This window comes from Myotis davidii, unplaced genomic scaffold (genome assembly GCF_000327345.1).
Source record: "Myotis davidii unplaced genomic scaffold, ASM32734v1 scaffold373, whole genome shotgun sequence".
In the NCBI taxonomy this organism is placed as follows: Eukaryota; Metazoa; Chordata; class Mammalia; order Chiroptera; family Vespertilionidae; genus Myotis; species Myotis davidii.
The window spans coordinates 1,485,737-1,499,128 of NW_006287255.1; the positions used below are offsets into that span (position 1 = coordinate 1,485,737).

At 36.8% G+C, this 13,392-nt stretch overlaps 1 protein-coding gene across 1 annotated transcript in view; it reads right to left on the bottom strand.

Annotated features, from left to right (window-relative positions):
• The window catches only part of DPP10 (dipeptidyl peptidase like 10), a 351,805-nt gene that overhangs the window by 19,649 nt on the left and 318,764 nt on the right, over window positions 1-13,392 (bottom strand). The window contains exons 18-19 of the mRNA XM_006759014.2: window positions 831-1,025; window positions 63-117 (exon numbers count right to left, since the gene is read on the bottom strand). Coding sequence (XP_006759077.1) covers window positions 63-117; window positions 831-1,025 — 250 coding nt within the window. The remainder of the gene's footprint in view (window positions 1-62; window positions 118-830; window positions 1,026-13,392) is intronic.

The following is a 13,392-nucleotide window of genomic DNA, read 5'->3' on the forward strand; positions in this document are numbered from 1 at the left end:
TAAAGTAAAATGAGGAAAGTAATTTTTACTTAACCAAAAAACACAATTTTTCTACTATTTACCTTTCCAAAAATGCTTAATCTATTGGAGTCAATGTATGGTAGTTTCAGTAAAAATCTGCAGTGAAAAAGAAAAAAAAATTGTTATATCTTCTTGACTTAAATGCACATGGAAATTCATTCTTGGCACACACACAACACAAGTCAAACTAGAAATACTTTTGTGGCTGCAGCTCTATTGATGTATAAAAGCCATGTATTTCAAAATCTTGCCAGTCAAAGTGATGGTCCAATAATTTGGGTAGCACCTGGTAGCCTGCTAACAAATGCAGACTATTGGGTCCCATTTAAGACCCTTGGGTTCCATTTAAGATCTTTGTGCCCCATTACAGACACACTGAAATGACACCTACATTTTAAAAATATTCTTCCCTGTTTCTATGTAGAGTTTTAAAGAACCTACTAGATTTCTCAGGTCATTCTTTCATGTCAGTGTGGTAATTGTAATTGTGAAAGCTCAGGAATTGTTAATGAACTAAAGAAATAATAGACATTGTGAATTATGATTTAAAAAAAGCACCATAATTAAGATCTTTCATTTTCATAAATCCAAAGTGAATTCTAATTCCACAGAGGAAATATGATAATTATTTTATTATGGTGCTAAGAAAGAAAGGTACTTGAAAAAATGCAATAGTCTATGTGCTTAACTTAAAAAATTGTCTAATAACTAAAGTACATATATCTGAGTCAGCACCCATCGCAATATATATCATTTACCTAGCACTGATCTTTATAGAGAAAACAATAGGAATATGTGCAGCCACTTACTTCACAGCTGTTATTTGGTCCTTTACTTCCACTGAACCTAACCTTCGATGAATCTCCTGCAAAATTTTCAGGCCCTGGAATCCACTTCCTCTGCCATCAAATCGTGCAATGATGATGCTATCTGTGTCGACAAGTACTGAGTCCCAGTCAATATGGAACTTATCTGTAACCAGCTGGCTTCCTGGTTCTTCATCCCTGCAATACCAACATTGGGCCAAAACAAGAGCAATTGCCAATCTGTTAGGAATTTTAACGTTCACCCTTATTAGCTAACAAAAATTATGGAAAAGAGGCATGATGGCTATTAATCTACTAATTCTTGATGATAAACCTGAAGCTTTAAATTCCATTTTCAATTGTAAAATTTTAAATGAAAATTTATGTGAAAATACAAAATAAGATTTAAAACTGTGCTTGAAAGATTAATTTAACTCATTTTTCAAAAGGGAAAAATGACAAAATAGATGTATATTTTCCATTGGCATTTTTATAGAGTGATAATCGAGTTTACATGCAAGCTCATCTTTATTAGGTATCTTCCAGACAGTGTTTCTGAAATGCCTCAAAAATGGTCTATGAGGGCTAATGGTTCTGACAGAGCAGAATCAGTTATAGAATCAATAATAATCTAACAAGAAATATACAACCCCACTCAATGTCAGACTCAAAAAGAAACACTACATTTATATTTCCTTTTTCCTTTTTTTTTTTTTTTTGGTGGTTGTTGTGGTGGTGGTGGTTGAATTCTCACTGAGGAGAATTTAAGCAAACAGTGAGGTCAAACTCTTTGTCATTGACAGCAACAAAAAAACCCCACAGACACATAAGTTTGAAAAATGTGTAAGTTAAAAGTAAACAAGGACTGTTGAATTATAAAGCATGACTCTTCTCTCCAAAGGAAAAAGGTGGTAAAAGTTTAAATTTTCGTATTCCAATGATATTTATTATTTTATTTTACAAAATATCAAAAAGTAAACACACACACACACACACACACACACACACACACACACACACCAAGAAATTTTCATAAAATACCACAGGTTATCTAGGTCCAAACCTAAGTTTAAGATGAGCACACAGGAAGTGGTCCATGTGATAATTTTGAAGAGAATCAAACATCTAACTCTGAAAAGATTTCCATTTTTAGTTGGACTACACACCAGAAATTTTCACCCTACTCACTCTCACTCTCCTATAAACACACTAAAGCCCCTGCCTTCATGTTTATGCAAATGTTTACCTAGAAGCTCCAACACACACACTGATCCTCATGAACAAGTTCTCAGGTTACCAAACTTGCTAAAGAAACTAACTTCTGGGCAGCAAACGGAACTGAGCAGCTACAGGGGTTGTTTGGGACCCATGAGTCAAGTAACAGAGGAAATAGGGAATAGGGCAAAATATCAAACAATTGATATTTATAAAATGCTATTTTGGACTGAATTGTGTCCCCTAAAATGCATGTGTTGATTCTCTAATGCCCTGTATCTTAGAATGTGGTTGTATTTGGAGACTGGGACCTTATAGTGGTGGTTAAATTGAAATGAGGCCATTAGGGTGGGCCCTAATTCAATCTGATTTGTGCCCTTATCAGAAGAGGAAATTAGGACACACTGAGAGACCCCGAGGGCATGTGTACACAGAGGAAAGACCCTGTAAAGAGACAGCAAGAGGGCAATAATCTGCAAACTAAGGAGAAGGGCCTGAGAAGAAAACAAACTTGCTATTACCTTGATCTTGGTCTTTCAACCTCCAGAACCATGAGAAAATAAATTTTTGTTTAAAATACCCAGTGTGTGATATTTCCTTGTTAGCCCTAGTAAATTAATATAAATGCTTTCTGTAGCCCAAACATTAGGATCATTACCTTATTTACTATACACTACCAACATTTATTTAACCTTTGTGTGGAGGAAGTTACCTGTACCATAGCTTATTACATGCATTATGATGCCTCCATCATAAATAAAGACTGTGTCGTTGAAGTTATTCAACCAGGACCTCCTCATTCACTCCTAAATCCCACTGGTAATCCTGTGATCCAAATCAAGATCTGCTTTGTCCTTCCATAGTATTTGCAATCTTAGCTTCTTTTCTTAATTTAATTCTTAATTTTAAAATGTATTTTAATATTGGCAACCTTAATTCCTGATCAGATTATTGGGAATTCTTCCCGCACATGCCCCCATCCATAAATGAGAAATTTATAGCCTGGTTCAGAATGAAGTCAGGAATTGTGTGTTTTTTTTTCCAGTATCATAGGTGATATTGATATGACTTGCTCACCATTGGAGAGACAGTATGGTTCACTCTGCCTAACAGTTTCTGATACATGGAAAACACAGCAAACGTGTTCTTGTTGAACTAGGTCCTTTCAGGGAAAGTAGGCTCAGGTGAAGTTTAAAATGGAAAGACCTGAAAAAGCCTTGAGTTCAAATTCAGAGACTGTATTTTGAAACTTGGGGACTTATTGAAAATATTAGGAAGCAAAACATGATTCACAAAGGACAAAATACAACGATTAGCTTGACCCTTAAAGCTGAGTAGAAATATGACAGTTTGAGTCTTAACTTCATGCTGAACATAGGCAAGATACTAAAATTCTAAGATTTAGTTTCCTTAACTTTAACAATGGTAAAAATTCTGTTTTCTCTCCCTCAAGGAATTTTGCAAATATTAAATGTCCTAATGTATTTGAAAATACTTTATGAAATATAGTAAGCAATATGAAGCATTGTTAAATTCATCAAACAACAGCAAGTGTTATTACTCTTTTGTTGGAAGCCGTTTCTGCTTACGTTGAGCATATTTCTTTACAGATCAAATAAATTACAAAAAATTTTGGCCAGCTGTGCAGAAATTAAACTGGGCAATATTGGTAGATAAAAATATTGGGCCATGTCGTGTGACCTATGTCAGAGGGATTTCCTTTTTCTATATTGACCAATGATATCGTAACACACAAACATTAAAAAATTAATCAACAGATTTTTTTGGAGCAATTACCACAGTGTTCTTAATTATTAAGGCAGAATTTTTCAAGTTTAAACACTGGCAGCTGCTCTAAGGTAATGTAAATGTTTTGTTAATCTGAAAGATATTTTTCAGTTTATGTATGATCCATTGCATTGTAGCATTGTGCACAGCTATTTTAGGAATTCACAGCTATGTTAAGTTTAGACAAAATGTAAGTAGTCCAAAACATTTTATGGCAGGCGAATAAATCATTTTAAAATATAGTTTAAAATAGGTCACATTCTCAAACTTTTATGATCAACGAGTAGCTGCCTATTTTTTAAAACAAAAGCTTTCAATCCTTTAATCACGTTTCCAATGCTCAGGGAAAACAGTACAATTTCACTCTCTTGCTCCTTTCTCTAAATTGCCTTTTTTCACTTCAACCAATGACTTTAACGCATTTATCTGCTGGGTTTGTTTTCCTTTCTTTTTTGGTCCACAATGCAGGCATATCTATTTCAAGGTGAGTTAGGAGAGACCATAGATTATGATGCTAATATTTCCATTATAAGGAATAACCCAGACACTTGCAGGGACAGGGCGAAGATTCTTCATAAAGTGAGAAACAACAAATATTAGGTTCCCCCTGCCCCCAAATAAAGACAAAAATATACTACTTATTAAATGAGGTAGGGATATCAAGATAGTTGGTGGTAGGCATGACTATAGGGCATGTACTATAGACCAGATCATCCACCATGTATAAATGGGTACATTGGCCATGTAGACTTGTGAGCTTCAATTCACCCAGTTCCTTTTTTTTTTTCTGAGTGTCTTTCTAAACTTTTTTTAAAAATATTATTTTACCTTACTGTGGAGACCCATAAAATGGAGGGTGTTTGAAGATTAAGAATAGGAACATGTACCAGTAATTTTGTCGAAAGTTGTGGTGAAAGAACAATTCCACCTGTTTTAAGCATTGAAAGGTCACAGCTGTATGAAACTTCTCTATTGCCTTATATAGGCAGTGAAATTGAATTAAGGCTATAAACTTTTCTTCAAAGTTAAGATTCTCAAGGACCCAATCCTTGTCTCTTTTGGTACCTTCAACACTGAATGTGTCTGTATGAATAAAGAGTTCAGGATGTGAAATTTAATAAAACATAGAAAGATAGATGAGTGAAACGCACAATATCTAGAAGATCTTCAAAATGACAGAACAAGCCCCCTTTTGATGACATGAAAAATACCATCTAGACAGAAACTGAATTATGGAGGAAAGATTTGTTCAGACTATATGTTTGGTCAGGTTCACAAAATGCTATTTAATTTCAAGAAAAGAGGGTTGAATTTAGCCTCAGAAGTCATAGGTTTAATTTCTGACTTTGTTACCAATGTGTTGAGTTACCTTGAGCAATTATGTGCTCTTTTTATCTTCATTTATTGTCTTCATTATGAAGTAAATATTTTCTAAATAGTTAACATTTTCAAAAGCTCTTTTCCTAACCAGTAAAATTTTGGTGAAAATAAATGGAACAAAAATATTTTCCAAGGAGAGCATGTTTCATGATTGATCTATTACATGGCACTTTGCTTTTTTTGTTTTTTTGTTTTTTGTCCTACATGGTAAACTTTTAGAACTGCTCTACTGTTTCATGGGTGAACTTTGAGGATATTATGCTAAGTGAAATAAGCCAGGAAAAGAAGGACAAATACCTTATTATTCCACTTATATTAAGTACTTAGAGTGATCAAGTCATAGAGACAAAGAGCAGAAAGATGGACGCCAGGAGCTTGGGAATGGGAATGGGGAGTTATTGCTTATTAGGGACATATTTTCTGATTGGGAAGATGAAATTCTAGAGATAGATGGTGGTGATGGTTGCACAACATTGTGAATGTATTAAATGCCACTGAACTAGATACTTCAAAGGGGTTTAGATGGTAAATTTTATGTCTACTTTACCACCACAACAAAAAAAAGCTTTAAAAATAAGTACAAAAAATAAAACTGCAATACTGAGAGTTGCATATTTGTGTCCATTGGAGTGTGGAAGGAGGAGACATAAAATTGCTTATAGTCATCTCAGTTATTTGCTCTTTCTAGGCCTAGAATAGATCAACTTCAGCTTCATAAGTGCTAGATTAGAGTTGGAGTCATTTAGAACTGTGTTGCAATTTTATTTCAGATATAATAAACTCAAAGAGTGTGAAAGGGAGGCTGAGGAACATAATGGAAGGCAAGATAAGGGAAAGGAAACCTGCCCTGCATGGAGCCACATCACACTAAATTCTTACGGAAAATCAGTTGTCAACCCTTCTGATATTGTTCCTTAGGACAGATTTCATTTCACAATAGAACATGAGTTTGATATCAAACAGTAGTAGCCTTAAAAATATCTGTCTTGCTTTAATCTAAAATTTACGTTATAGAAATTTATAGGCAGAGAATATTTAGTTGTAACATGTGTACATCTAAAGCCTAATGAAGTTTGTCCTCTTCCAAACAATGTCTACACAGTAGCTAAGGGCCCCTTGGGCCAATTCCTTCTCTCTATTTCTCATTTTATTGTCCTAAGATTTTTTTTCTCATTGATGAATTGTCCTACAATGGCAGAATGAGTTTTCTCATATATTTACTATATCATATGAGGAATAATATTATTTTTCCTCCCAGAGAACTATTTCTTGCCCATATCCCCATCCTCTTCCATTAGTAATCTAATCTAATAAAAGAGAAACATGCAGATTGACCATACCTTCGCTATGCCTCAAGCCATGCCCACCATCCAATCAGAGCAACTATATGCAAATTAGCCCAACCAAGATGGCGGCCGGCAGCCACAGAGCTGGAGCAAGCAGGAGGCTTGGTTGCCCCAGTGATGGAGGAAGCCAAGCTTCCCGCCTGCCCTGGCCAGCTGATGCACAGTGATCATCAGGGGGCAGACGCTCAATGAAAGAGCTGCCCCTGGTGGTCAGTGCGCTCCCACAGAGGGATCTCTGCTCAGCCACCAGCCAGGCTGACGGCTGCCAGCAAAGCAGTGATGGCGGGAGCCTCTTCTGCCTCCTCAGCAGCACTAAGGATGTACAAGTGCAGCTTAGACCTAGTCCCAGCTGGCAAGTGGACATCCCCTGAGGCTCCTGAGCTGACCAAGGGATGTCTGACTGCCAGCTTAGGCCCAATCCCCCGGGAAGCGGGCCTAAGCCAGCAGGTGGACATCCCCCGAGGGGTCCCAGATTGCGAGAAGGCACAGGCCAGGCTGAGGGACCCCCATGAGTGCACAAATTTTTGTGCACAGGGCCTCTAGTCCAATATAATAAAAGGCTAATATGCGAATTGACCAAACGATGGAATGACCGGTCGCTATGATGTGCACTGACCACCAGGGGGCAGAAGCTCAATGCAGGAGCTGCTTCTGGTGGTCAGTGTGCTCCCACAATGATCCCCGAGGGCTCTCAAACTGCGAGAGGGTGCATGCTTGGCTGAGGGACACCCCTCCCCCACCCGAGTGCACAAATTTTGTGCACCAAGCCTCTAATATTATTAATATAATCTGCAAATTCCTGATCCGTGGTTTGTTTAAAGTATAATTTTTGGCTGATTTACTTTTCTTCTGAGTTTTAATTAGGGAAGTGTGTGTTATGGTCAAGGCTATCTATGCCTTTACCCAGACCATATCTTAGAGTTCCTAAGCCTGTGTTTCCAGTGGTGATTTTGATGAGACCTACCTGATAATACATAAAAAAGTGTGCTTATTGACTAAATTCTCAAATTGTATTACTCTCCATCACTAAAAAAAAAAGATCTTATCCATGTTAAACTTACTAGAAAAATTGCCTGTGTTAATGACCTGAACTTTATAGGTATGTAGGAGTGTCATTGTGGACAGGGCACAGGTTTTATACATTAATAAAACCAAACTGAGTTAAGCTCAGGACCAGTGGCTTTAAACAAGTCACTTCTCTATGCCTAAGTTTGCTTATCTTTACTGCTTAGGATAATAACAATAGTGTCCACCAGGCAGAGTTATAGCAACTATTAAGTGAAAAGCTAATATCTCGGAAGAGAACCAACAGAAAGGGATCACAGGAATATCTCCCAGACAGAAATTGTGCAATAAAATGGAAGGAAGCACCAATCTTCTAATCAGCTCTGCTGTCAAAAGTCCTACTATATTAATTCCTATCCATTGGCATATATATATATATTTTAGGGGCCCAATGCACGAAATTCATGCAAGGGGCTCAGCCCCCACCACCAGTGTTGCCGCCTCTGCCTTGGCCCCCACCAGCTTTGTCTGGTCTAATTAGCATATTATGCTTTTATTATTAAAGATATATATCACCTAGCAAGTATTTGGTTCTTGGTAGTTATTAAATATTATTAACCCAGTTCTGGTTAATGCTATGGAACTTGATCTTTGCATCTTCCATTCTTCTCATAGAAGCTGAACTCCCAAATTTGGCCATCCTAGGCAACATTGCACTCATAACTCTTGAGCCTTTATGTAACAACTAGAGGCCTGGTGCATAAAAATTCATGCACTGGAGGGGGCGTCCCTCAGCCCAGCCTGCCCCCTCTCACAGTCTGGGAGCCCTCAGGGGCAGGAGGTGACCCGACAATCAGGGGAAGGCAATGCCTCATCACACCTCCGCTGCTGCCACTGCTGGTAGTGCAAGCCTCAGCCGGCCCTGATTACCTGAGCCTCGGGAAGCCCTGGGCAGGTGGCCAGCCACCATCCAAGGCTTGCCTGCACCTCAGGCAGCTGGGGGGCTGAGGGGACTGGGCACTGCCATCATGTGGCTGTGGGCACCACCATCTTTGAGGGTGGGGCAGTCAATTAGCATATTTCCACCTTATTGTCTGTGGGTGCCATCATATTTGAGGGCAGACAGTCAATTAGCATATTCCCTCCTTATTGGCTGTAGGCATCGCCATCTTTGCAATGGTGTGAGGCTCAATTAGCCTATTCTCTCTTTATTAGATAGGATACACAAGTTTTTCTAGTTTGGCTTAGTCTAAATGAAGAAACTTAAATTGCATTAAATGTTTCTATTTTTCAAAGTGAGTGGTTCTTCAAGTTAATTTAGAATAAAAAGATGTATGTATGTATTCCTTTTTTTGTTTGTGTATTTGATTTCTTTACACACACAGTCCTGTGTGTTTGTGTATTTGAGCATAATTTATGTGACTCAGTATCTGTAAGTTCTTTATTCTCCTGTTCCCACAGATATATACTTATCCCAGCTTCATAAAAACAAAAGAATTCTATCCTAAAACACGCCTCTAGATTATAGAATTTGTGACAGAATTTGGGCCTTCGTTTTGAGGCATTATTGTTTTTACATGTTTTCTTTATATGCAAAAAGCTGCTTAGACAATAAATGTAATGAGTGTTTTTCTTGACCAGGATTTGGGAAGGTATTTTACATTAATACAACTGAATATTTTTTCATCCTTCCCCTACTCTTCTTATTTCTCCCCTTTTCTCCTACTTGTGATAGAATAGCCTTCTTCATATCAGAGTCAATTTCTGTCTACTACGGCATTCTTCTTTGTCTTTGCTCTTTTGGTTTCTCTTGCCTAGAAGTCAGATATTAACTCCTGAGCATGATATAAAAACTGCATAACCACTACCATTGGATGAATGAAGAAAATCAGAAGCTAGTTATTTAAAGCAAGTTATTTAGATTGTCATAGGAAGCCAAAAAAATGAAAAGCTTAGCAGAACACAGATTGAACAGCATGGGTATTAATGAGCCAGTTATAAAACTCAAAAATGGACTGTTAGTATTAGCCACACAAAATTAACCTCAGATACACATTTTTGCACATGAAAATAGCAGAAGAGAACCAATAGAAAGGGACCATAGGAAATTGTGCAATAAAATGGGAGGAAGCACCAATCGTCAAATCATCTCTGCTCTCAAAGCCCTACTATATTAATTCCTATACATTGGCTAATTTCAATTTAGAATCATTTCTAACAAAGTGAAAGAGGAAGTATAAATAGAAGAGGGTTTGATGATCTTTGCTTTCAGTTGCTGAGAATGGCTATGAAAACAGACAGTAGTGGGTAATGGAAAGGGCATAACTTTTTAATCCAAATAAATAATAATAGAAGTATGCATAGGATTATGCGTAAACACACCTTCAAGTATGAATATAACTTTTCCAGTTGGGAAAGGAAATCAAAGACACTGGAAGACTGTGTAACAAACACAGAGGAATGCTTGAGAATCCTGTATTTCCCCAAATAAAGCAGTTTTTAAAAAATATCTGGAACACTGACTCTCTCTTTAGGGTAAAGAAAGATGACGATGAAGAGAGAAGTAGGAAACGGATGAAGACTTTTTATGCTGTGCTAGGGCACTGGAGAAAAAAGTGAGAGGATTTTAGCTAGAAGAGCCACATTTTTAGATACGAATCTCATGAAATTTAACCTAGGAGCAGAGTGAAAAGGGAACTCAAAAATAGAGTATAGAGCACAACACTAAAAAATGCGGAAAGGGACAGGGAAAAAGTGATTGAGCGCAAGGTGGCAGATTAGAATCCTCTAGATATGATGTCTGCATCGAATGGGCTTGAAAAGGAAGAGCGCTGACTCTTGAACAACCCCATGGGTTCAAAGATGAAGTCAAGATATTATGATCTCATGAGCATAATGCTATTCACAACTTTTAACAATTCCCATATCATTTGTTGAAAAGAAAGTGTGTGTATGAAACATGTATTGACGTTATCTTGACTGTTGGAGATGAGTAGCTATATAACTTCAATCAGTACAAATGTTTTAAAAAATGGTAGAAAAAAGATGACAAATAGCTCTTCTCTTCCATCAAGATGACCAAGTTGTAGAATTCTGATATGTATACCATTGATTGAGTGATGAAAATATTTAGAGAAAAATGAATGATGATCTCCAGCTAGAACTGTAATAGCACCCATGTCTATCTGGTTTTTGGACATCTTCCACTTAGTCACTTAACACATATGTGTGGAGTGACTCTTATTACAAAAGCTAGTTGCTATAAAAATACACAAATAAGTTGGGCACTGTTTAATATATAGATTACATAAAATGAAGATTTTAGCATTTCAATTTTCTTAAGATATGAAATATTCCAGCCCTAACCAGTTTGGCTCCATGGATAGAGTGTCAGCCTGTGGACTGAAGGGTCCCAGGTTTGATTCTGGTAAGGGTATGTTCCTTGGTTGAGGGCACATCCCCAATAGGGGGTGTGCAGGAGGCAGCTGATCGATGTTTCTCTCTCATTTATGTTTCTAACTCCATATCCCTCTCCCTTTCTCTCTCTGTAAAAAAATCAATAAAATATATTTTTAAAAAGATATGAAATATTCCATAAGCCAATCTATCAATTAATTTTCTAAATACTAACATCTAAACTGCAGATTTTCCTTCAGAAACATTGGTCCAAAATCTAGCGGGAGTCAGAAATTCTTTAATTAACATGTAAAACCATCCTCACAAATACTCAGATTAAAATGGAAAAGGGACAATATGATTTGGTTTAAGATAGATGGAGAGTCTGCTGACATAAAGCTATATACTTGTATATAGAGGCCTGGATTAATTATTGTAAGATAGACTGATCAGGAGAGGCAAAGAGAGCTTCCGTAAGATAAGACTTGCTAGATATCCATGAATTCATTAGAATGTCAAGAGACATGGGTTTAAGGACAGGGAACTAAGTCATGGGGTCAGATAGAGTGTGCTGCATCCCATACATTAACTTGTTGAACAGTCACTGCTTCCCTGAGCTAGACGTTATCAAGTGTGGCATAGAGAAGTTGAACATTAAAAGAGCAGGAAATGGGAAAAGATGGTGATTTCTTAGCACTGAATGAACCTTCTCGTTCAACAGCACTTCTCTTCATGGGCAGCAAACAAAGCAACACACAACCCTTCATCTTTAATAACGGTACATCTGTCTGGATTGCTTTCTACCAGGGCCTTGGCATTTAGAGCCATGCTGATGTATTTATCAAATACGCACTATAGTTGTAGGTTATTCCACATAATCTCCAGTCCTGCACCATTAAGGAAATTATAAGTTTGTCAGTACGTTTTAAAAGGATTCTTTCTCCTATGTGTGCTTATGCACTGGGGAGATAAACTTAACAAATCTAAAAAACTATTACAGATTTCATGATTCTTGTCATTTTTTTGTCTCTCTACAGGCATTAGTACAGCTTCCTACACATAAAAGCAACATGGTACATGTGCATTGCATTAAATTACAAAAACATTAGTAGAAAATAAGAACATAAACAATAACAGTTCAAAGTGCTAAATGCTGAAATTAATATAGATGTATGTCCATTCCATATGTAGAGATGTATAAAGGTGAAAATGGACTCCTGGGCCCCTAAAGACTGCCTATGATGTTAAACAGAGAAACTCAGAGAAATACGTTTAGGCATCTGGAAAGAGAACAGAAGTAGGAAAGGAAAAGGGAGTCATGACCTCATAGAAACCACTGAAAATCGAGGCCACTCAGATATATTTGTAGTGACAATGCTTCTTAGATTTTCTATTACAGTAAAATACCCTGTGCCTTTGACTCACCAGCCCTTTCAATACCATGGAATTAGATTTGGGTTTTAGATAATATGGACACAAAGAAGTATTCAGAGGACCATTTCTTCTGAGGTTCAATAACGAATATCTAATAGAAAGGAACCTGCTAATTGCCAGTGTCACTTTCTTCAAGGCCCATCATCCTTCCAGCTACTCAGGCATTTGCTGTGACCTGTCTCCTACTCATGTATTTATCACAGAATTTCCTGGTTGTAAATCCATCTGTGTATGTGACATAAGAGGCTCATTCTGTTGAGAACTTGATGCACTGGATAGAATAACAATCAAGTGATGTCAAAATCATATAATCATCTCTTAGTCTCATTTAAATAATAGTCACTTTATTATTCCTCACTAATTGCCCACTTAGGAAAAAAAATCATCAATTATCATTATCTTCTTTTGTAGAGTGGGAAATCCACTTGTCACTGAAAACAGGATTTAACCTTAAGGAAAAACAATGCCTCTAAATTATAGACAATCTAACAAACAATTACAAAACACTTCACATTTAAGCCATCTTTACACATATAAGTTTCCAAGTATAAATATTTTAGTCATGATCATGCAGCTTAAGGCAATAGATCATTTCTTAAATGAAAATTTTAAAAAGTCTTCAGTTCAGTTTTATAAGTCATATTCCACTACACTTCTGGGAATTTACATCTGAAAAGTGAGCTGTTTGAATAAAATAAATTAATATTTAGTATAATCAGCTTATAAAAACTAATAAATTGATACTCATTTTCATTCTTTTCTTCATCAACCCAAAAGTTACAAAGTAAATTCTATGGGCCCTGGCTAAATTATTTTATCTGCTTTAGTAATGAATGTCTACTAAATAACTTTATGGATGCTACACTACATATGTTATAGTGATAATATTAAATATTAAAAACACTACTAATAGCCCTAACTGATGCTACTCAGTGGTTAAAGTTGTGGGTTTCCTTCCCAGCACAGTCCAGGGCGTGTGTGGGAGGCAACCAATCAATGTG